This window comes from Nansenia antarctica, assembly GCF_963989245.1.
Source record: "Nansenia antarctica genome assembly, chromosome: 14".
Lineage (NCBI taxonomy): Eukaryota > Metazoa > Chordata > Actinopteri > Argentiniformes > Microstomatidae > Nansenia > Nansenia antarctica.
In genome coordinates this window covers 23,914,948-23,939,913 of record NC_137684.1, presented here as the reverse complement: position 1 = coordinate 23,939,913, position 24,966 = coordinate 23,914,948, and the positions used below count along the sequence as shown (strand labels likewise).

At 47.1% G+C, this 24,966-nt stretch overlaps 2 protein-coding genes across 3 annotated transcripts in view; both read right to left on the bottom strand.

The window, feature by feature from the left end:
• Positions 1-10: 10 nt before the first annotated feature.
• ada2a (adenosine deaminase 2a) lies at positions 11-8,634 on the bottom strand. 2 transcript variants are annotated; one of them, XM_080545083.1, is made up of 10 exons: positions 8,515-8,634; positions 7,187-7,574; positions 6,366-6,588; positions 5,558-5,768; positions 3,651-3,778; positions 2,824-2,914; positions 2,247-2,355; positions 1,880-2,037; positions 1,179-1,363; positions 11-995 (listed from the first exon to the last, which is right to left on the bottom strand). In XM_080545083.1, the coding sequence occupies exons 2-10, from the start codon at positions 7,461-7,463 to the stop codon at positions 875-877; spliced, it is 1,503 nt and encodes a 500-aa protein (XP_080401209.1). In that variant the 5' UTR covers positions 7,464-7,574; positions 8,515-8,634; the 3' UTR covers positions 11-874. The 2 variants fall into 2 exon arrangements, with proteins under 2 accessions (XP_080401209.1, XP_080401208.1); XM_080545082.1 differs by lacking the exon at positions 1,179-1,363 and having other exon boundaries at positions 11-965.
• A 4,218-nt stretch (positions 8,635-12,852) lies between these two features.
• cecr2 (CECR2 histone acetyl-lysine reader) overlaps positions 12,853-24,966 on the bottom strand; it is a gene marked incomplete at its 5' end in the record, with an annotated part of 47,247 nt that continues 35,133 nt past the window's right edge. The window contains 10 exons of the mRNA XM_080544734.1: positions 12,853-12,984; positions 13,342-13,419; positions 17,101-19,018; positions 19,679-20,660; positions 21,084-21,248; positions 21,759-22,126; positions 22,957-23,083; positions 23,318-23,409; positions 24,132-24,169; positions 24,293-24,422. Coding sequence (XP_080400860.1) covers positions 13,374-13,419; positions 17,101-19,018; positions 19,679-20,660; positions 21,084-21,248; positions 21,759-22,126; positions 22,957-23,083; positions 23,318-23,409; positions 24,132-24,169; positions 24,293-24,422 — 3,866 coding nt within the window. The 3' untranslated portion in view covers positions 12,853-12,984; positions 13,342-13,373. The remainder of the gene's footprint in view (positions 12,985-13,341; positions 13,420-17,100; positions 19,019-19,678; positions 20,661-21,083; positions 21,249-21,758; positions 22,127-22,956; positions 23,084-23,317; positions 23,410-24,131; positions 24,170-24,292; positions 24,423-24,966) is intronic.

Below are 24,966 nucleotides of genomic sequence, written 5' to 3'. Positions count from 1 at the left end.
GTACTCTCTGTAGAAAAACGTCAATGCCTGATCATATAAGAAGTGTCTGTGACAGACACTAATGTTCTAGAGTATTTACTTGTCATGACATGTGCCTATATGATCTGAATGTGAACATGTGTGCCTTGTATTATAAATCCCTTAACAAAAGACTTACGGCTCAAGTGTTCATCCCTAAATGAATAGCTGCCATTACCTTGACAACAAAATAAAACAAATCAAGGATTCTATGTAATCAATACATACTTCAAATTAATTTCTCACTCTATTCATTGTTACACAATGTGAGAGTCAGTCAGTTATGTACAGCTGCTGCAATGCCTCATGTCTAATGAACCTGAACCCAATCATTTTACTCTTTGTATCCATACATAATTAAAGCAATTCTGATTCTGATACAGTGTCTGACTACATAAATAAAGTACAAATACAGTTCTATAATGGAACTGAAAAAATACTTTATGTTTAAATAAAATGCTTTTGCTTGAATACAAGCTGTGTCCTTTGACTCCTCCTTGACTAGTAAATTCAGCTCATGTCAGGGCCCTCCATTTTGTGGGAGCTCACAGCAGTGGTCCATCTGCTGGATTCATCCCAGGAGTGTCATACACATCTCGTCCACTGGGGGGCGATATTAACTAGTGTTAGTTTTCATCTCAACCCGAGTTTGCTGAGCTGCGGCTCAGAAATCATTCATTCATTCAAGTCATTGTTTTTTTCCTAATAATCTTGAGTCCATTCCTATGACACAGCTACTACTGAAACAAATAGCATTTCAGATGCTAGGCCAAATGTCTGTCCCTTTAAGGTACCATTGGTAAAAGTTACTGATGTGATGTCCTTGTCCCAAGGATGTCCACATCATTCAAGGTCTCTATTGTGAGTTATCTGAGACAAACTTGTCCCATTTCCTCTGCCATAGTGCCAAGGCTTTCTCCTTCTGCTGCGAAGACAGGGAGCTGTACCTGGAGATGAAGAGAACGTCAATCAGAGCCCTTCTCCTATTTATTTATTTATTTATTTATTCATTCATTCTCTCAGTGTTCCCAAAACACTACCTCTCTCTCTCTCTCTCTCTCTCTCTCTCTCTCTCTCTCTCTCTCTCTCTCTCTCTCTCTCTCTCTCTCTCTCTCTCTCTCTCTCTCTCTCTCTCTCTCTCTCTCTCACATACTTTGTATGTTTCTTTGAGAGTGCCTATGTGAGAGCTCATCCCACCGACGCCCACGAATGCCTCATAGAAGTCATAAGAGAGGCCCGTGGCCCCGAACATGGCGGGGTCATCAGAGCTGATCACCAACGGGTGGCCCTCTGCCATCAACATAGCAGCGGGGTGATTCCGCAGATCTGAGACCAGTTTGAGCACCTGGAGAGGGTTTTTAAAAGGGAGTTTTTTTAAATGAACGGCAGTAAGCCCTTTGTGTTCCTCACTATCCCTGAATGAATCCCAAATATATCCCTAGACCAGTGGTTCTCAAACCTCTCCTCGGGGACCACCAGCCGTTCCACATATTTGATCTGTTCCACCACCAGCACACCTGATTCAACTAATCAAGTGCAAAGCAATTATGGTTTGTACTTGATTAGTTGAATCAGGTGTGCTGGTGGTGGAACAGATCAAATATGTGGAACGGCTGGTGGTCCCCGAGGAGAGGGTTGAAAACCACTGCCCTAGACCCTAACCCCTGGACACCTGTGTAGATCTGAGAGAATTAGATAGGTTTGGCGTTATGGAAATAGCTCCTCTTTGAATTTCCTTAATCTTCTTTATCTATATTTATCCAATCCTCTCAGACCTACACAAGTGCAGAGGGAGAGTAGGGGCTAGAATACGATTTGTGATTCGGGGTTAGAGAATGTGGTAACAGTGATGATGCTTCACCTGGTTGGAGATGGGGCACACCTCCACAGCCACACCTCTCTTCCTGGAGAGCTCCCTGGCCACCGGGTGGTGCACTAGAGCGAAGCCGTGTCCGATGCGAGAGGTGTTGAACAGCAGGGAGTCCAGCAGGTTCTGATCCACGTCGGTCCCCTCGAGGTCTGAACATTAAAGCGATGTCAATCAAAGTCCTTTTATGTAGCTTACAGAGAGGCCAGTTATCCCAGAATACATCATAATCTTCACTAGCCTTAAACTAACCTCTATATGCTACTATACACTGAAAAAGAAGTGTCTTTAGTTTATACGATGTGCCAGATAAATAAAGAGCATTAGATCAAGATGAGGAGGAGGAAGGGGTTGGGCTCACTTGTCTCTCCCGCATGGAAGAAGAAAGGCAACGTGACTCCTCTCTCCGCTGGCAGAGACAACGCCTCCTTGAAGTACCATAGGGATCTCCCGCTGTCCTCTCGACCCACCTACAACACGAGCACAATAGAGAACTCCTACATACCCTGCTCAGTTTACGAGACCTCCACAGAAGTACATCTTGTTTTTCCTGTAAATCCAAACCATATCGGATCAGAACATTGTGGGATTTCAATTCAAATCTATTTTCATTCATGTGTATGTGCAAATATACTTGGCCAAAAAATTATTCAGAATACAAAATAAAATAAAATAAAAATAGAGAGATTTTAAAAATGTATATACTGTATATATATATATATATATATATGTTACGGTACATGTGGGAAAACTAGGGTTAGGGTTAGGTGCTAGGGTTAGGTTTGGGGTTAGGGTTAGACATGGCAGCATGTACCAAGTCAACATTTTATGCTCCCCGGAAATGCCGACATAAACCATTTTCCCACATGTACCGTAACATATATATATATATATTCCTGTCAATAAACGCTTCTACTAATACTTCTGCAAGTGCTCACTAGGTCAAACCCAGCCATGATGTCAGGGAAGTCTCTCTGCAGGGTCATCGCCTCCTCCACAGCCTCCTTCACCATGGAAGCATTCAACCCCCTGAGACAAACACAATAAACAAACACATCTTACCATTACAGTAGCATGGGTTTTGCCTGTCCTCCTCTTCCTCTTCTATTGTTGTTGTAGAAATCATATGAACTAAGCATTTGGGCCCCATGTTGTTCTCAGCTTTATCCTATAAAAGGAACCTCCTGACAGCCTGAACCAGCCAGGTTTCATCACACTTCAATAGTTGCTTGTTCGCCGCTTCTCCGACGCTACACTACAGACATCTGTCTATGGCTCTGGAGAGAAACTCACAACTACACAGATGAGTTAACCAGACAGATAAGATAGCCAGCCTGTGTTTACCACCTCAAATTAATTATTTATTTATGCCCAGCCAAATCCATGTTTAGAGGTAGCTAGCTAATATTACATTGATCATACTCGTAAGACTTTTCACTTTTAAAAAAAAATGCCGGTCGAGAGAGGACGCTGGCGTTGCTTGTTCGCCGCTTCTCCGCCCGAATTCTAGATATACTTGCAGTATACAGAGTAGATTGTCCTACAAAGACACTTAGACTTAGATTAGTAATCTAAAAATTGATTAGACCCCTATACTTTCTTTTATTTATTTGTTGTTTCTTTTTATTATTACTACTCGATCTTCTCAGTTTGTAAAGCGTCTTTGAGTGTCTAGAAAAACGCTATATAAGTCCAATGTATTATTATTATTATTATTATTATTATTATTGTTATTATTATAAATAGTGAAGAGAGCCATAGTTACCTGTGGACAGTGAATATGACCCGCGCTCCCAGGAAATCTGGGTGATCTGCCACAAACTGGCCGGTGATGTCCTGGTAGGCCTTCAGACCCCAGACACGCTGGTGCGTACTGCCATCCAGCTCGTACGTCTGTGCGTGAGCAATGACATGACATCAGGTAATCAGGTAATGGTTATTGGTTATGAATCACGTAATCTCATACTCAGTGGCACCTTTATAATGGGAATATTACAGCGAGGCATTGCCTGTCTGACCATTATTAGATGATTTATTTATTGCCATGCAATCAACTTGTCATGCATGCAATCAACTTGTCAGTCAATTGTTGGAATTTGGTATTTTTGCTCTAGGCACACAGGGTCAGCCATATTCGACACCCATGGAGTAATTAGGGGTTAAGTGCTTTGCTCAAGAACACGTGCAACTTCACAGGAATGTGAAGCATTTTTTATTCTTTCGGGTCTACCCTCCAAAAGGCTGGATTTGAAATCAAACAATTACTATTATGGTTTCACCATTCTGAAGCTACACCACTTTTTGTGCATAGTCCCCCCTTTTCATGGTATTCAAAAGTAGTATTTGGTGGACAATCCTTTGCAATAACTGCCTGAAGTCTGCGACCCATTGACCCCACCAGACGCTGGGCATCTTCTCTGGTGATGCTCCGCCATGCCTGTATTGCAGTCATCTTCAATTGTGTGTTTTGAGGTCTTTTTTGCCTAAAACCTTATTCTCAGGAAATGACATGCATTTTCAATTGGATTTAAATCTGAAGATTGACTTGGACAGGCAAGACGTTTCCACTTTTTGGCTCTGAAAAACGTATGTTTTGGGTCATTATGTTACTGTATAATAAGGCACCATACAATACATTTGTAGGCATTTGCTTGCCCGCGAACTGATACGATGTTTCTGTACACTTCAGAATACATTCTCCTGCTACCGTCATTCAATCATCAATTAAGACAAGTTAGTAAGTTATAGTGGAAGCTATACATGCCCAAACCTAACACCCTCTGCACTATGTTTCACAGATAAGGTGGTATGCTGTAAATTCTAGGCAGATCCATTTTTCTCCAAACTTCCCTCTTGCAATCACTCTGGTTCATGATAATACTCATCTGATCTGCCCACAAAACCGTTTTCCAGGCCTCTGTAGTACTTGGCAATCTGTAACCTGACCATGTTGTTTTGAGGATAACTAGAGGTTCACACCTTGCAGTGAAGCATCTGTAATTTGGCTGGTGATTTTGGTATTCTGTGGATGGTAGTCTGACACGTCTACCTTCTGGAGAGTGTTCCTGGTCTATGGGACAGTTGTTTGGGGGTTTTCTTAATTATGGTGATCATTCCTCTGTCATCCACTGTAGAAGTCTTGGCCTACCAGCCCATTTGTGATTGCTGAGCTCACCAGTGCTTTTTTGTTTTCCTTTTTAATGTTGATTTTGGTAAGCCTAATGTTTTGGCTATGTTTGTTTTTTTGCGTTTTCATCAAAACTTTCAGCCTAAAAATGACTTCCTTGACACCTATTTGATCCCCATGTTGACAGACACCAATAGCAAACTCCAAAGGCAATGCAAAGAACCGATACTAGACATTGACAGCTCTCTATGCCTGCACAAATTATGTGATGGAACACACCTGACTTACTACTTGATTTACCCGACAAGCCAATTGTACTTTTGGGTACCCTAAAAAAAGAGGTAGATATGTAAGATATGTAGACAAATACCATAGATCAAATAAACGCTGAGAATAAAATAAAAGCTACTTTAACCTAATTTAAAATCCAAACCTATGCAGTGTAGAGCCAAAAGAAGAAAAAATGCTTCACTGTCCCATTACTTACACAGCGCACTGTATATAATATATATAATACTGTATACTTGTGTTTCAAGTGTATTTACCTCAGGCAGAAGAACCCTCAGCTCCAGATACATGACATTGTCCACGTAGAACTGCCTCAGGGCTTCATAGTAGTAGTCCTTGAACACAGGAGCGTGGGTGACCAGGCCCCAGGCCACCATGAAGGCCTGCTCAAACCTCTTCCACACCACGTCTTGGCTGGGGTAGGCAGCCTCTGGGTCCTCGGTGAAGAGAGTCAGGTTGCGGAGGATGCTGGACGGATACGGATAGAAGCAGAAAAGTACATAAGATGTGAAAGACATGGGCAAAACAGAAATTATGTTTGGAAAGCATGAAGAAAAAAAATCAGTTATGTTAATAGAAGTTCCTATATTGTAGTCATAGCATTGTCATAGCACTGCGACACTTTAAATGAATGTGCAATAACACTATGTGCAATATGACAACCCTAGTCGTCTATCTGTACAGTATAGTATAGTGGATAGTGTACATAGCCTTTATTTATGTAAACCAGCTCCTTCCCTTCTTGTTTTTTTTAGTTGTTTTTTTTCTTTCCTAGCACCAGGGGAGCCACCCCTCCTAAATTTCGTTGTTTGGTACCTGTACTATAGCAATGACAATAAAGACCATTCATTCATTGATTCATTCATTCATTCATTAATTCATTCATTCATTCATTGTTAAAAACCCAATATTCTGGGCTTAGATCTGTTGTACAACCCTGATGAAGGTTTTGAAGCTTAACCGTGTTGGTTTTTAACAATAAAAAAATGCTAATTTCATAAATGTTACCCCCCCCCCGTTTGTCTTTGTGGCTGAATAGCTCTCCCGTTTAAAATGTGTTCTCACCTGTTGTCTAGATCCGTGGTGTTCCCCATCTTGCCCCTCAGGGTCTCCAGTAACATCCAGGAGGAACACTGAGGTACGGTTCTTTTGGGCTGGCTTGACGAGAAGAGGAAACGGATGGACTGGTCGTCAGTGAAACACATGTAGCAGTGTGGCCGGTACGTCACGTTCCTCACCAGCCACTCCATCCTCACCATGGTGAACTCATGGACATGGAGGGCTCCCCCTGGAACACAGAACAGGAAGGTTGTGGTAACTTGTGTAGATTACAATACAGAGTATAGAGTAATAGAGTACAGATAGAGTAGATGATGTCTGATGTTATGTGAAAAGTCGAAATGGGATCCTTAAAATGGCCCAACATTGTTACATCGATCATAAACGCTTAGGGGTTATAGTTAAGAATGGGTTATACTGTAGTTATGATAAGGGTTTAAGGTTGTGGTTAGTGTTACGGTTTGGGCAGTAATCAAGTTGTAAAAGAAAATCAGGGGGGATGGTGGATTTTATCATATGGGGACAATTTTAGCATCCCCACAGCGTCAGTGACTTTAGTGTCAGTGACTTGGTAAAAGTGTCATTGCATGTGTGCGTGCCCCCTCGCCCACAGTATTTTACTCAATATGCGCAAAACTAAATGGTGAAATAGCAGTAATACCACATTCATTGATAAAATGACATAAGGGATGGAAAGAGGGGATGGCAGTTTTAAAAGGGGGATGATTTTGACCGTTTTTATTTCAGTGGGGATGCCATCCCCCCTCAACTCGAGTGCTGGGTTTGGGACATCCTAAGAATCAATTTGAGCATCTCCCAAATGTTACCTTTGGGCATCTTCTGCAGGAGGCTGTAAATGGGGCTGCGCTGGATGAGGGGCTTGGCCTTGAAGAAGTGTAAGGCAGGAGGGAAGTCTGACCTCTCCATCTCCTGCTGCTTCAGTTTCTGCAGCTGTGCGCTGAGGCGCAGCTCTGCCTCTGTCAGGAGAAGGTTACCCCCCGTATGCCTGGAGGCCTCCAGCTGCATCAGAGACTCCCTGAGCCGGGGGTCTGGGCTGCCACTGCACAGAGCCGCCCAGAGGACCAGCAGTGACACTGACAGCATAGTTGCCTGGAGGCGGTGGTTCTTCTCTGGTCAAGATGGTGGTTCTTCTCTGGTCAAGATGGTGGTTCTTCTCTGGTCAAGGTGTGCTCGGCCCAATCCAGTTGTCCAATGCTGACAAAACACAAGGAGGAAAAACAAATCCTTTAACAGTGGAGAGCGTCTAGTGTATGAGAAAGTTACAGGCTTTGTAACTGATAAGAATTGCACTGACTGAGCGTGTGCGAGGAAAGTCCCACAGGCACAATAAAGCAAACACATCAATTCCATTTCCTCATTAGGCTTTCCCAGCAATAGCCTGGATGGATTCCTTTAAAAACCTAAATCACAGGTTTGACAATGACAACTTACTTAGATTCAGTTTTCTTGAACTACTTTTTGAGAGATGGCACTGGGGATAATTATGTCTCAATCCTCAATATTCCTTTAGATCCACACAAACAATTGCCTATCTCCGTGTATGGATTATGTGCCGTTTAAGTTTGTTCTCGCGTTGTGATGTCTGCCAACTTTGGTATATTTGCAAGACACGTTTTCTAATGGGTGATATTTTATTCTAATCGCGCAGTCCATTTCAGTGACAATCTGTCAGCTGGTGTGGGTGGGCAAAGGGAGAGCAAACAGCTCTCGGCTGAGTAAACAAATCACTTTGTGACTCAAGGGGACTAATGTTGTTGCATTTGAGAAATAGGTTTGTGTCCAACGTTTTTTATATAGAGAAAACTACGGTTTAAGCGAAGTCTTTTAACAGGATCGCCCATGATGAATAAGAGATATCGGTGTCACCTTCCGCTGTTTATTCATGGGTTAATTTAACAGGCTGAGTTTTGTTAAATTAAGATTTAGGTGGGTTTCATCTCAACGTAACTATACAATGCACCATTCACTTCACATGTAGAAGTTCCACATTAACAGTTACCCTAGGCTTATCCTGGAACATGAACTAACAGAGGAGCGCAACTCTCCCTGATCGCCGAATAAAGCTACAATGTATCAGGTTTTTCTTTTTCTTTTTCTTGACGGAAATCCAGATTATTAAAACGTTTAGTCTCACCACTAAAGCAAACCTGTCCGGGCGGGAATTAAGTGATGAACTGATCGAGTTGTTTCTTGTTTTTTTGCAAAGCAATAACACACTGTAATAACAGAAGTAGCCCGTTTCCGTTGTTGTTCCGTCTGTCCTGCAGGCTTCGCAGTAGAACTACAACAGCCGCCAGCCTCCCAGAACTACAACTCCCAGCTCCACGTCATATCCACCCCCCCCCCTGTGTGATGGAGGAGGGGGCTGCATGTCAAGTAGATCAAGCTGATTAAAGGCGACAAGGTGCAGTGGCACAATAGATGAATGCATTGTGTCATGGCGGGACACTTGTTTTTGTCTGTTTGCATTTAATTACAGCCAATCTTTTCAGGGTTTTAACGGAATACGTAGGCTATACTATACAACAAGCCACCGAGATTAATTCCCCAAAATATCAAGGACCCCAATTGAAATAAGCCAGTGGCTTTCTTGGGTTTTTATCCTGTTAGTTGACCTTGTATGTAATATGTACTGTCATGTACCTACTTCTGCAAATCTTCTAATAAAGTTTTCAATCAATCAATCAAAACCCTTGGAAAAAAAATCGACACCTTTGTGTCACCCGTATTAGTGTGTTGCTTGCTTATCATGCTTGAATGTTCCTCCTACCTAACAAATATACTTATGATTTTACATAATATGTAATATGACACACTGATCTGGTTTACCACACTCAATAAGCATGTTTATGAAACACATAGAACAAATGTCTTTGATTGAAACTCTCAACCCCCCCCCCCCCAATAAAAACAAGAAAAAGAGGAAACATAAAATGTCAGGAAAAGTTATTTATTCTAAGAAATGTACAGTATAGAAAATACTTCGGTCCATTTCCAAAATAATCTATGTCAGTCAGATAAGAACTTGTAAACGTCACATAAAAATGAAACATACAGGGTCTTTTTGATGCCGCCATGCTACTGAGGTAAATGTACTGCTTAAAACAAACCAGACATCACATTTATATTAAGAACAAGGTAAAAAAAAAAATGTACAAAATTTAAAATAAATATGATTCACATTTAATCAAATCTAGATGGGGTTTTTTCACTAGTGCAGCAGACAGATGACAGTAGAGTAGAGGAGTGACGTATGTTGCGTACAGACTTTCATCTCTTGTGCAGTCTTATTATACACACCAGAGAAAGAAGAAAGCTGCACACCTTTTAACAGCATCACAACCTCGCAGACCATTGAAACGACACCGTCGTTCACACACAGACAGCGCAAGTCGACACACTACCTCTGAGAAAGACCTCATCTATTCCTAGAAATGAAAAGAAAAATGTCCCTATTAAGCAATAACAGCAATACATCCTTGTACAGTATCGTGAGACACACATCTATACAGTCTCACAGCTTCTAGTATTTTTCCTATTTCATCCCTCCTTGAATCCGTTTCTTTTTAATGCCTTGGGTGTCTATCGACGACACTACGCTGCCAAACTCTACGCTGCCCAACACAGAACCAACAGGGCTTCAGGTGGTCTAGATTCACCCTCACACTGGCAGAAAAGCATGCATTCTGTACAGCTGCCGATGAGACAAACACACATAAAAAGCCCTTTTCTGATGACCCCAGCTGAGACAAAATGCCCATACCCCACACTCCCTAGTGACAGCCGTAACCTTAAGACTCAAATAGAATCCCACAGAAAGGAAAGCTACACTTCCCAAGATTTGTTTCTTTAAAAAAACAAAAAACAAAAACAACCTCAACAGCCATTGACTCAAATGACTGGACTGAGGTTGTTCTGTAAAAGCAACTCATTTCGTTTGCTTTGACTGGAGAGACAGTACCATGATTCGGCACTGGAAAGACACAGATGATACCGAGACATGAGATCTTGGGAGGGTTTGGCCATTTATTGAGAAAGTTCCACAGCCAATGCAAGTGAAGAGGACTGGGGTGTGTGTATCTTAGGGCAGATAGGACGTGTTTGTCTGGGTCTGGGTGGGTGGATGGACTTAGTGGTTGCCAGTGACTGGCTATATGAGGTAGATTCATTTCGCTGCTATCGCTATACTTGTGTGGCTCACAGGTGCAGCGTTGATATGATACAATGGGGGAGGGGGAGACGCCAACTTGTGATCCACATAGGAACGTGGGAAGCTTCAATTGTTCTAAGAGGTTTCTGACGATCCAGTAAATATCTATGCATGGTGATGACAAGGACAACAATAATAAACACAAAGAAACAGGAATGTTATATAACAGATCACTCCTTCCCTTAAAAATAGGACAAAAGGGAAAAATAAAACTTTTGGAGAGTGAAACAGTGAACATATATAATAGACGTTTTGTTTCTTCTTCCCCCAAAAAAACAGAAATCAAATATGTTGACAGTAAGCAAGACAGACCACCGTTAAAATAGCACAGAATCTCGCAAAAAAAAAAAAAAAAGGGATTCATCAGTTTCTTCACATAACAATGAGGTTGATTAATTTGTCACAATTCCAGTCATATTTTCTTGTGTTGCTTCTCCTTCAAATAATTCATTAAAATACCCGTATAAAAACTGTACACCCTGAGGACATGTTTAGTTCACTGAATTTGGGAAGAGGAAGCACTCACTTGAAGAAATAACCATGCGAGGGTGTGATTGTGGAGACAATCTCTACTGTTGCTAAACAGGATCATACATCAAATTCTTGCCTCATACATAAGGAGCTACAGTGGGACTACCATGTGAGGTGATATTCAACATCAAATGCATGAAAAAACACAGTGGGCTTTGATGACGATATGATATGAATAAATGGAAAAAAAGAAAGTAAAAAAAAAAGACGTATACAAATTGTTGGTTTTATTCTTATTCTGTTCACTTTGTGTTATGTGCATACATCAACCAGTAGGACGCATCAAATGAAGTGTGGAAAAAAATCCTACAAACAAACCTCCCTTTTTTTCTGAGACGAGAGGTCGACTACAGTGAAGAGTTGTACTTTATATATATTCATATATACATGGTAACAAAGCACCAACTTAAAAATCCAAGGCCACTAAATTCCAGTATGTGTAGACTATCTATCTCTAGTGCATTAGCAGAGGCAGCTAGCTAGGCTCTCTGCAGGTTCTATGAAATCAAAGACATTCTCATAGTGAAGGCAGCTCTGATGGGATGTATACAAATGACACCGGAACTAAAGTGAAGGTTTGGGGTTTTAGTTTGCGGTGGAAATGGACAGAGAGCGCCTGGACAGAAAGCACCCGTTATCAGGACGGTTTCCCTTACAGACAGGCGGTAGTCCGTCCATCCTCCATCTCCCTCCACACAGGGCTTCTCCTGTGCTGTACATACACCTACGTATCTACCCATTCACACATTACATTCAACAAGAAAAATGAAAAGGCAACTGTTAAGTCCTGTTTTGTTGTGTCGACTCAACAGGGGTTCTGATGACGGCTTTTTCTACAGTTCTCAAAGTACCTCCTTTTCTACACCTGAGTTTCAAAAGAAATGTGGAAAAGAAAAGAAAAGGAAATAGCAGTCCTTTCCTCTGAATCCCCCATCCCTTCAGTAGAGAGTCCAAGAGAACCAGAGGGCTGCAGATGGGGAGGAGAGAGGAGAGCCTCCAGCGATATTCAGTGACTTGTAGCTGAGTCTATACAGCGAGGGACTGCAGGCGGAAGAGCGGGCTGCCTGGCGTTGTTACGGACAGGGCCCACGAAAAGAGGGCTAGCTGCACAGTCAGAGATGTAAGTCCGTTGTTAGGATAGCTAGAGCCACACCTCTCTAGGGGAGTCCCAGTAAGGGTTCCACCAGACAGCAGACCAGCAGACGTCCCAGGATCCCACTCGAGAGGAACTCATTCCCTGTAGAGATTCTAAAATAAATATGCCTCTCTTGTTCTGGATCCACAAACAATGCTGCTCCCCATCTCCTAAGCAGAGATACTGTCCAACGCATTGAGAGCACAGTACTGACTGGTGCCCCGTGACCAAGACAACAGACCAAGACAACAGACACTGTGAGCCACCTGACCGTGGAGAACAGGGTTCCACCGGTGGAGAACAGGGTTCCACCGGTGGAGAACAGGGTTCCACCGGTGGAGAACAGGGTTCCACCGGTGGGAGAACAGGGTTCCACCGGTGGAGAACAGGGTTCCACCGGTGGAGAACAGGGTTCCACCGGTGGAGAACAGGGTTCCACCGGTGGAGAACAGGGTTCCACCGGTGGAGAACAGGGTTCCACCGGTGGAGAACAGGGTTCCACCGGTGGAGAACAGGGTTCCACCGGTGGAGGACAGGGTTTCACCGGTGGAGGACAGGGTTTCACCGGTGGAGGACAGGGTTCCACAACAGATAACAGGGTTCCACAACACTGTCACATTTAAGGGCTTCTGACAGGGGAAGCACAGGCGAACACACAGGTCGTTGTAGTGGATAGATGATATGCAGGCCCTGCTTTGTTTACACGTTTTTGTTGTTCCTACCGTCACCTGTAATGGAAAAAAGAGGAGAGATTAGCTTCAGGTTGACTCTCATCAGGAAGTCTCTAAAATTACAGTTAATTCATCATCACATTTTGGATTACGGGGAAACTAGGATTATTAAAAGACATCACTTCGGGGTTGGGGGGGGTGGACTGATGGGCTATTACCATACAGCTTACTTTGCAGCCTGGACATTTTGTCCAAACATATTTAAACATAATACATTATAGCAACATAGAAGTAACTTCCTAATCCAATCCATTTTTTAAGACAACAACAACAATATTTAAAACCTTCTTAAGACTTAAAGGCTAAAAATTCGGATTATTAAATGTAAGACCCTGCAGGAACCCTGTCACTTACCTTGCTCTGATGGTTCTTCTCAGAGCCCCTGCTTATTGCTGGGAGCCAGGAGACCCTGTACTCATCATCATCTGCTGCCTGCGGGGTACCAGAACACCGTCATTAGAAACATGCAGACATCCTCTTCTCATAACAGGAGCATGAACAGGGTTCTCCCCAAAGGACTAAGACAACTAAGTAAACATTTCAGAGCAAATGAAACTGATCTTTAGTAATGATAGAGTAACATTGTTGTAATGCTATGTATTAGTCCACAGTGTTTCCCCTAGGTTTGCTGCCTTGGGGGGGTGGCATGGACCGTGGCATGGACCCCCCCCCAGGGGGTAAGACCCTGCGACATACCAGCGTCATGTCCAGGGGGTGTACTAACTTGTACATTAAGCCGCCTCACGCTACGGAAACAGGAGATAGGCTCCTTCCCTATGGGCCATTAGGCTCGAGAACCATCGGTTCTCAAGGCTACTTACTTATGTGGTCTTGACTACCTGTCCACTTTCTCACCTGGTTCTTGCTGTCTCTCTCTGGTGTGCTGACACCATCCTGCTCTCTCTCTCCTTCTCTCCCTCTCTATCCTCCTCTCTCCCTCTTTTGCTGTCAACCAAAAGGCAAACATAACAACCAGAGTATTTATAATCTAATAAGAGGTATAAATTGTTCCATATCAATTTATAACATAATTATAATTGAATTTTGGATTGCTGTGGGCAATGCAGTCAGATAATGTCATTTTGACATTACTCTCTCACCTGGAAAAAAAAACATGTCCAACTATACTATAAAAAACAGACATTTCTAATGCTTCAATCCACTGTTCATGTACTGTAAATATGCCATTATGGTATTACCATGAAGCCAAATTCTAGCAGAATAAGAAAGATTGTATATCTAATTTAAGTAAAATAATAAAGTGCATCCAGTTAGCTCTTTAGCTGGCAAGTGTGCAGCAGACTAGCTCATCTCATCACCTCTGAGCTAGCTAGCTAGCTTGATAGTTCTTTGACACTATTTACACAATGGAATTATAGTCATTGTCAAGTGTCAGTCAGACACTTTCTAGTCACAATAATAACGACCAATTTTAACCAACTTTCTCTGTCAGAACACTCAGCAATTATATTTGCTAACGTTTCAACTTGCTTACTTTCTATCTGAAGACATCTCACCCGGCAAAAACTCTCTCGCGTCGCGCGCACAATGTTGTATTATTCTCTAGCGCGGCACAGTGCGAAGGTCTGGCTATGCGAGACTACTGGCGGACTAATGTTACCAACGAGCCTATGGGCTTGCCACTTGCCAGATTCGGGTTGGGTGCGTTTAAAAAACGCAGATATTTTAGCTTGTCAGATGTTTGGTGTTTATGTCCGTAATAATTCCTCTTTCTTGGGGGGGCGGGTGGTTCCGTTGGGGGGGCGGCCCGCAAGGCAGTAGGGATGCTCCGATCTGGATTTTTGGGGCCGATACCGATCAGCGATTTTTTTCCTCAAGATCAACCGATACCGATTTTTTTTTAAATACATAACTGTAGGCCTACTGACTGGATAGCCTACATATTTTTTGCTTTTTAGACAAAAGTTTTGATCCATTAGGCACCAAGCAAACGCAGACCCATTTTTATGGCATAGTAAAGGTCTGGCCTATCACCCAGTTAGGGCCTGAAGCCCAAGTCAGTCGATATGGCTGTATAAAAGACATCATAAACGTGGCCTTCATGGTTTACATACTGTTACGTCCTCCTATGTTTTCTGTTCAGTTATCTGTCTTCCCCAGGAAAGAAAAAAAATTAAATAAAATCGTTTTTTGCGAAATCGGCCGATTTAAATCGGTGGCCGATAAATCGGAGCATCCCTAGGCAATGGTAGGGGAAACACTGGTCCATTTTGACAAGAATAAACAGTCTGATTTAGTAATGAAACCCAGAGCCAGCTTGGTCAAAACTCCTGGGGGGGAACCCTGATGAACAGTGAATGTTATGTTACTCTGCAAGGTACACCAAGTCATCTGATTAGTGAATGTGTTCAGTGTTTTCACCCAGAACTGAATACATGTTGCTGAATAGACAATCCTGATTGATAAACACCCTCCCAACATTTAAACAGGCCCTCAAAACCCACCTCTTCAAGCTCGCCTTCACCAGTTAACCCTCTCCCCCTCCCCTTCCCATGTGTCCCCAGCACTACCTCAATTCGGCCCCTATACTTTCTTCTATTTACCTTTTGTTTCTTTTTATTATTACTACCGTATTTTCCGCACTATAAGGCGCACTTAAAAGCCTTTCATTTTCAAAAAAAACGACAGTGCGCCTTATAACCCGGAGCGCCTTATATATGGATCAATTGGTTAATTTGTTGATCCATACTGGTTGTACACGGCGCTCAAGGCGCTCTGTCAAAATGTTTCAGTACGACTGGTAAACTACAAAGCCGCACCGCTTGCAGCATTACGGTAATCAGTAAACACCAAGTAGAAGCGTCTCTACAGTCAATCGAATGAAGGCAACAGCGCGAGCACGGGACATGAACATCGATGAATTTCGAGGCGGTCCTTCTTGGTGCTTTCAACTTGAAGTTTTAAAGTACCCACTCGATATAATAAACAACAGTTTAACGATCACTAAACACTTATAATTTGTGTATTGGATTCATTATTCTCGTTTGCCGGAGGCTACCGGTAAGGGAGGGTTGACTTGTAAACATACGTACTTTCGTTTTAGCTCGTGTTCAAAAGCAAGAACTGTGTGTTCATCTAGTTATGTGTAGTTATGTGTTTTTAGCATGTCGATGTTCTCCCAGTATGTTGTCATGTTATTAAAATACAGTTGAGACCTTTGTAGCGATGTGTTTTGTTAGGAGCGTTCGTAGCTGTGGCTGCGTTCATAGCTGGGGCTGCGTTCAGAGTCACTTTTCTCCCATTCAGTGTTTGAGGTGAACCAACATTCAAATACGCCTGTCGTGTTCAATCTTTCTCTGATTTGAATGTATGACACATCATTTGAAAGCTTACCATCTGTAGTTTAAGCATGTGTAAAAACTGAAAAATTACGTTGCACATTTCACCAGGAGCTGTCACATATTGGTTGTTGGTTATAATTGTATAGCCTATTGGTTGTTTTCTGGTGTTGTTTTGCTCTGTTTGTAGTCTACTTGATGTATTTTTTATCAGCTGTTAAATCACCACAGCGGTTAATCCACTAATAGAGAAGATACCAGATTGAAAATGCTTGTAGCTAACTACTCTATATCTCGTGGTCGCAGCTATTGCGAATTGCTATTCACGCGAGTCAGCTGTGAATCACCGCAGGTCCTTGACGCTTGTTGCAAAAATGGATGACGAACGGCTGATACTTGAGGTGGAAAAATATATATTTTTGACAGTGGAGCAGGTAGAACGTTGACGGTGACAACGCTCAGGTGGAGCATGGACAACGGGAAGTTGACACAACACCGATGGAGAGGTGACGCAACGCAGTAGGTGGAGCTTGGGCGTAACGCAACCCCAGTCAAACGTTTGACTGCAGTATTCTATATTCTATTCTATGCGCCTTATAATCCGGTGCGCCCTATATATGAAAACAGTTCTAAAATAGGCCATTAATTGAAGGTGCGCCTTATAATCCGGTGCGCCTTATAGTGCGGAAAATACGGTACTCTATCTTTCCAGTTTATAAAGCGTATTTGAGTGTCTAGAAAAGCGCTATATAAGTCTAATGTATAAAAAAATCTATGAAATGAAATGAAGCAGCTAACAAATGCCCAACCTTACCCTGGGTGGAGGAAGTGTTCTGGCGCCAGGCCTCTCTGCTGGACCGTCATCCCCTGGAAGTGTCCCCCGGCCTGGGGGTGTCTGTACATGGCCATGCGCGTCTGCCCCGGGGGGAAGGGCAGGTGCTGGGGCCTCTGCAGGGCCTCCATCAGGTGGGGGTGCGGCCTCTGGGCTGCATAGTGTCCGCTGGGGTAGGGCTGGCTCGGGTACGGGGCTCTCGACATCATGTGGGGGGGCGGGGCCCCGCCCTGCTGCATCCCGGGGTGCACGGCGCGGGGGTCGTACAGGAAGTTGGCCATGTGCTGGTTGGGCGGCGGCTGGTTGCTGCGGCGACGGGCCGCGGCGTTGTGGCTGTCCAGGTCCAGGATCTCCTTGGGGCTCTCTGGCCGCTCCAAACTCTCCTCCACCACCCGGGCCACATTCACCGGACTGGCCCCCTCCCTGCTCTCCACGGGAGGGCCTCCGTGAGGGCCGGCCTCGGGCAAGGGGCTGGGGGACATCAGGCTGCCGTTGGAGCCCTCGGAGCCCATGGGGGACATGCTGCTGCTGCCTTCCTTCAGACGGCCGTTGATGTTGGCGCTGGCCACGGGCAGGTAGGCGTTGGAGGGCATGGGGTGGTGGGGCTGGTACTGGGTCCTGTGCCACTCCTCGGAGGGGAAGCCCCCTCTGCTGTTGGCCTGGGGCTGAGGGTAGAAGTGTTGCTGCTGGTACTGGGGGTGGTGGGGGTACATGTTGGGGTGGCCCTGGGGAGGATGCTGCTGTTGGGCCATGTGATACGGGTACGCGGCTCCTTGCTGGTGGTGGTAGGCGGGGTAGCGGGCCGGGTTGTGGTGGCTGCTGATGGTCTGAGGCATGGCCTGGTTGGGGAAAGGCCCCTGGCGATTGTCAGGGGGCATGGGTCTGGCCATGGGCTGGCCGTAGTGTGGGTGCGGAGGGCTGCTCATGCCGTACTGGGCCATGGCTCCGTTCTCCTGGCCCTGGGAGTGGGGGGCCATCGCCGGGTGTTGAACGGGTGACGGTCCCCTGGGGCCCTGCCTGCCCTGGGTGCCCTGGGTGCCCCCCAGCTGTGTCTGGGTCTGTGTCTGAGGCTTCGGACTGAAGGCCTGTTGCTTATAAATGCCATTGGGAGGCCCAGACTTCATCATGGGGTTGGGGTTACTGTGCTGCTGTGGACCGGAGCTGCCGCCACCGCCACCGCCTCCTCCAGAGTCCCTCCTGCTGGTGGGTTTACTGGGCCTCTGGTCTCCGTGGTCTGCCGGGCTGGGCTGGGGGGCCAGCTGGGGCGGCGCGGGGTGGCTGGGGGGCAGGGAGGTGAGGGGGGCCGGCTGGAGGGGGCCGGGGCCGGGCTGGGCACCTTGGGGAGCGTTTTGCGGCATCCCGTGCATCGGGCTGGGCTGCGGACCACCGCGTTGAGTTGGGGTGTTCTGAGAGTTCTGCTGCTGTTGGGGGTTCTGGAGCATTTGCGGAGGGGTACGATCGATCTGACCGATGTTGTGTTGTTGAGAGATGTTCTGCTGATGCGGTGCATTCTGGGTCATTTGTTGACGTTGCACGTTTTGAGGGTGAGGGTGAGGGGCGTTCTCTGCGACCTGCTGGGAGGGATTCTGAGGGACGTGCTGCTGAGGAGCATGCTGGGAGTGAGGGGGGGCCTGGGGGGTGTTGTTGGGGTGCGGGGGGACATTGTCAGACTGTCCCCTGCTCTCTGCCTCCTGGTTCTGGGTCTCTGAGCTCGGTGGGGGTCCCTCCTCCCCCTTCTCCCTCTCCTGTGGCCTGCCCCAGTTTGGAGCGGAGGGGCTCTGCATGCCGCGGGGACCGGGGTGGTCTGTAGGACTGGGGACGGAGGGGCGCTCGTGCTCGGCCGGGACGGGGGCGGCTCGCGACCCCTGGTTGTTGATCATTTTGGCCTCCATTGTCGACCCTGTGAGGACATAGAAGAGTTCATTAATAATGAATGACGAGACGAGGGTTCTGTGTTTTTAATACGACGCCGTGTCGATTAAACCGAGGTCTTGTCTTGTAGAACAAGGTGTCGGTGAATGCCGTTACACGAGCTCAGACAGACACGCAGCAGCTGCTGACAGCATGTCCCGTTACATTCCCTGGCACGGACTCAACGCTCTAATTAATTGATGTTCACAAATCAACAATAACAATCCTTGATTAGATTCGTCGGGTTGTTCCGCTCACGACGTCCAATATGACAAATCACAACGTCTCACAGTATCGCTTCGGTGATGAAAATGAAAATGTCATCTTTCCTTTCCCCCCCCCTCAAAGCGAGTAGAGCCTGGCACTTCACTGAACTAATGAATATTTAATTTGTCACTTACTGTGAAAAATAATTAAAATCAAACTAAAGTGCAGAGGGGAGGGGGTGGGATTGTTTTGCTTATGAAATAGTCACACGGGTAGAAAAGAGAACCGGCGGCTGATTCAAAAGCTTAGAGAGAGAGAGAGACAGAGAGACAGAGAGACAGAGAGACAGAGAGACAGAGAGACAGAGAGACAGAGAGACAGAGAGAGAGAGAGAGAGAGAGAGAGAGAGAGAGAGAGAAAAGCAAGAGAAGGTCACGGTTACCTTTGGGGTGCGTGTCTGTGTGATGGGCGGGAGGCTGAGGCTGGCTGTCTGGGCCATTGTCTCTGGGAGGGCGCAGCAGCTGAATCTCGGGAGGAGGAGGAGGAGGGGGGGGAGGAGGAGGAGCGGGGGGGTGCTGTTGCTGTGTGGGGTGAGCTGGGACACTGCCAGCTCCCTGTGGGGCCGGAGGGGGGGGCTGCTGGGGCTGCTGCTGCTGCTGAAAGTTGCCCATGTGCTGCTGGCGCCCAGCGGAGGCGGCGGGGGGTCTGGAGGAAGCTGACAGCTGCTGCAGGGCGATCATCTCCGGGCTATCCAGCATGGAGGCCAGACGCGGCCTGGAGGAGGAGGAGGAGGAGTCCTGGGGAGGAGGCATGGGGGCCCGGGGGGCCATGGGCCCGGGGGAGCGGACGGCGCCACTGGGCATCCTGTACTGGCCGTTGTGCAGAGGGTGGGCCGGGTGGGGGTGAGGAGGGTACCCAGGCTGCTGCTGCTGCTGCTCTGGCCAGGGTTTAGGCGGGCCGGGGGGGGCCATCGAGGGACCTCGTGGAGGAGCGCCGCCGTGGTTGTAGGGGTGCTGGTTGGGGGCCATGTTCTGGTCCTGCTGCATCCCGGGTCCGCTGGGCCTCTCCTGACCCTGGTGCTGGTTCATGCCGGGCCACATGTTGGGCATGCCCATCCCCGGGGGGCAGAAGCCGGGGTAGCTGTGTCGGGGGGGGATGTCGGGGCCCGGGGGGTATCTGTTCCCCATGGGGTGCATGGTGTGGGGTTCGGGGTGCTGGCGGGAGGGGTACATGGTGCCCCCCTCGGGCAGGGGGGTGCAGAGGCCCCCGGACTGGAGGGCGACGGGGCGGGGGCCCAGGGAGGGGCCGTGGGCGGGGCCCATGAAGGAATGCTGCTGCTGGTGCTGGTGCTGGGGCTGGAGGTGGCGGTGTTCTGGTCCCATCTGGTATCTCGGGCCGACGTGGTGGGCGTCTCCCATATGATGCTGTAATACAGGATGTTTATCATCACCAGACAGGCGTATGGTTGATAACAGGGTTCCTACAAGTTTCAACAAGTCACATTTAAGACCTTTTTAGACCTTTTTTAGACCTCTTTGGGTAGAATTTTGCCCACATTTTGACCTATCGCAACACCATATGATAGCTTTTTGTCATCCTCGAGGTGATTTACTGCCATACAGACAAAAAAGGAAGCAAATTGGATTTTTTTTTGGTTCTAGCTTAAGACCTAGCACCTCCTTTTTAGACCAAATAACTGACATTTGCGCCCTTTTTTAGGCCTTGTGGCTTGGCTTGCTGGATTTTAGACTTTAAGGCTTTTTAAGACCAGCGCGGGAACCCTGCAATAAAAACACATCATATTGCTCAGCTTGAGAAGATTTTAGGGGGTTCGTTCAAATGTTTACCTGCATGTTGAAGTTGTGAGGCATGCGGTGAGCGCTGGGGTCCCCGGGCCGGACCATGTGGGGGGGGCCCTGACCGGGGTAGGAGAAGCGGGGGTCCATGGCCATGCGCTGGGCGTACATGGGTGGACCGGGGGGGCCGTGGGGACCAGGGGGGCGCTGGAGATGCTAGAGAAAAAAACATTTTTTTAAATCTCATGGATAATTCTATACGTGAATACCTTAATCAGTCCTCAACAACTATAGGCCCTTTCAGCTCGTCTGTAAAGAGGTGAGAAACCATCATTCATTACACTTTTCCTGGTCATATTTGCTCTCTAACGCGAGTTCTGGGGGGGATAATTTATGGATTATTGATTCATTTCAAGGACTAAACAAATGGTAAATGGACTGACTTATATAGCGCCTTATTCCAAAGTGCTTTACAACGGCCTCTCATTCACCCATTCACACACACATTCACACACCAATGGCGGCAAGCTACCATGCAAGGCGCCGGCCCGCTCATTGGGAGCGATTTTGGGGTTCAGTGTCTTGCCCAAGGACACCTCGACATGTCATGGCCAGCCGGGGCTCGAACCGCCGATCTGCCAACCTTGCGATCATTAGTCTACGGCTCTACCTCCTGGGCCACAGCCACCCCTAAACAAGAAACCTTCAGTCAGACATGTTGGTTACCTGCTGTGCCGGGTGGTAGAGATTGGGCCTCATGTCGTTGCCAGGGTGGGGGTGTCCGTGGGCCATGGCGTGGCAGTGGGGGGGCGGAGGCAGCTGTGCAGGCTTGCCCCCCCTCTCCTCCTCCTCCATGGGGGTGCTCCCCTTGCCCCCGTGGGGCGTCCGTTTGCGCTGGACCTGCTCGGCAGCCCGGATCAGGCTCTCTGGCCCCGTCTGCTTGTTGTGGGCCTTGTGGCTCCGCCTCTTCTCCTTGCGCTCGCGGTCCTCGCTGCTCACGTGGAACTCCTCGTCCGTGTCGTCCTCCGAGGGGAAGTGCTTCAGCAGCGCTCGGTTGAAGCAACGCTCCAGGGACTCCGCCATGTTGGTGTACTCTGGGAACACACACACACACACACACGTATATATACATGATATACACACATATATATACAAGCACACAGAAGCATCGTTCATCTGGTTGGTTAAACACACACACACAGTCATATAAACAGGAAGGTGCGCGCACACGCACACGCACACGCACACACACACACGCGCGCCCCTCCCGCACACACAGGCGCACACACACACAGGCACACACACACACACACACACACACACACACACACACACACACACAGGCACACACACACACACACACACACAGGCACACACACAGGCACACACACTTTTCATCTGCATGCCATGCGTCCTGCACACAAGCGCTCCTCTGTTCTCAGGCCAGCGCTGGCCTGGCTGGCTGACCAGGTCAGAGGGCCACGGTTGACCCCGGCACCCCCGCGCCCCCCCTCCCGCCCCCCTGCCTCTCCTTGGGGAGTGCATTCAGACGGATGGATGGCTCCAGACAGGGGGCTTAGGGGCTGGAATGTCTCTCTGGCTCTGCAGGGCCCGGGCCCAGTGGCTCAATCACTCCCCATTAATCACTGTCAAGACTGGCCAGGCCCGGACCAGACCAGATCTGCTCTGCTCTGCTCTCTGGCCTAAAAGCGTGGTGCGTTCGTTCTCTCTGCCGGCCACATGCACTTACTGAAATGGATTTTTGTGGATCCCCACCATCGATCATAAATCAAGTTCCGAATTCATCACTAAAACATTTCGTCCCATCTTAATGCTAGGGACGTTTTAAGTACCATGTGTCTTGGGGAAAGAAGCATGAGGTTTTGGTAAAAGAAAAGAAAAAGGAAAAACCAAGTGTGTTTACCACTGTCTTCCCCGTTGTACTCCATGCAGTTCTCGAAGATAAGCTTGACGTCTGAGACGAACTCCTCCTTGGCAATGTAATCCCCTTCGTTCAGCTTCCTCTCGATGGTGGACAGGTCCATGGGAGTCTGAGGGACGTCAGGGGAAAACCAACGACAACAAGATCAGGATACATCAACTCGTTATAATCGATGGAATTTTCCATGGATTTTTTGGGGGGATTTAGTACAATTTAGTCTATGACTGCAATCTACTGATAAACATGACTACTGACACCATAAGGACATGTTCAGAAGAAGACTTTTTTTTCGCCATCCAATTTCCATTCCTTCACATTGTTTTTCCCACGTTCTCCATCTTACCCGAATGACGTCATGGTAGTTGGGGGCGTAGGACTCGTCCACTGGCTCCATGAAGGGCCAGGCCTCTTTGTGTGCTTTCAGGGCCTCCAGGACTGTGGAGAGGAGAGACAGAGAGAGAGAACAGACAGAGAGTGAGAAGAGACAGAGTGAGAAGAGACAGAGTGAGAAGAGACAGAGAGTGAGAAGAGACAGAGAGTGAGAAGAGACAGAGAGTGAGAAGAGACAGAGAGTGAGAAGAGACAGAGAGTGAGAAGAGACAGAGAGTGAGAACAGACGAAGCGTCCTGGCTGATGACAGTCAAGCAACTCGATTGAGTCACTACCCATCTTCCGTCGTAGACAGAAGACCCATCTCTTCAGGTTACATCTTAACTGCTCCTCCTGAGAAATCTTCTGACCCTCACCACTACGTCTCCTAAAGACACCCGCTTTCCCCTCTACTGTGTCCCTAAGAACTTCTATTGCCCCCCTTGTACTGTTTCTCAGTTTCTCCAGTAATACAAAATAAAAAAAAATAAAAAAAATAAAAATAAAAAAAGTTTTAGTAGAAGGCGATAATAGGGAGAAGGTTTTTCCTTCTATCAGTGGCCCCGGGCCCGAGCTAGAGTACTCTTCCTGCAACGAATGGTGGACTGCTGATTCACATGCTTAGTATTCAAATGTATTGATTGTAAGTCGCTTTGGAATAAGGCGTCTGCTAAATGCCAAAAATGTAAATGTAAATTATTCATCCTACTATGTTCAGCGGTTCATGCGGTCTATGAACTGAACATGTTGAGACGGTAGAATGACGATCGACATGGGAACGGCCTTACCTTTGTACAAAGCGGTATAATCGTCGTCGATTTCATAGCTGAGGGGAAAAACCAAAAAGAAACAAGTCTTGAGTGGAGACATTTTGGTATGATGTATGAATCTGACAACTTTCTCTATCGGAGACGTGAGTGTACAGGCTGCGGAGGTGGAAGGCACGTACAACTCTTTAGTCCTGCGTGCGCGGCGGATGGGCGAGTGGGGCTCCAGGTGCAGCAGTTCGGGGGGTAACGCCTTCCCCTGAGACAGCAGCCAGGCCTTCTCCTCCCGCAGCTTCCTCCGCCGGGCTCGCTCTGATAGACGGAGGGACGGATGGATGGAGGGATGAAGGGAGGGAGGGAGGGATGAGTGAGAAGAACAAAGAAGTGACAATTAATGACTCGGTCGACAACAAGAAGCTTAAGGCTAGCGACTAGCGAGCACACAAGTGTGTGTGTGTCCTGTCCCCCCCCCACACGACCCACACACGCCCCCCCCCCCCACCGGCCTCTTATTCACTACAGTTTCAAGGGCACCTGTTGCCCAGGCGGCCGGCTGCTGTCAGCAGCGTCAATAGGAACCAGGCCCGGCGGGCGTGAGAGAGGACTGGAGGAGCCAGGAGGAGGGCCTCAGAGACCAGATGAGTGATTCATGTGATTCATGTGATTCATCGACCATCTTTAACGCAGGCGAAGCGTCGTTGATCAAAAGACACAGAGAACAGAGAAGCGGAGGGGCGAGTGTGTGTATCGCTTCAGCTTTCAACATGAAAAGCTGCTGGCGGCCTCCCTCCCGTGGTGAGGATTAAACATGTTAGGGTAGAGAGTAGAGAGAGAGAGAGCGAGAGAGAGAGAGAGA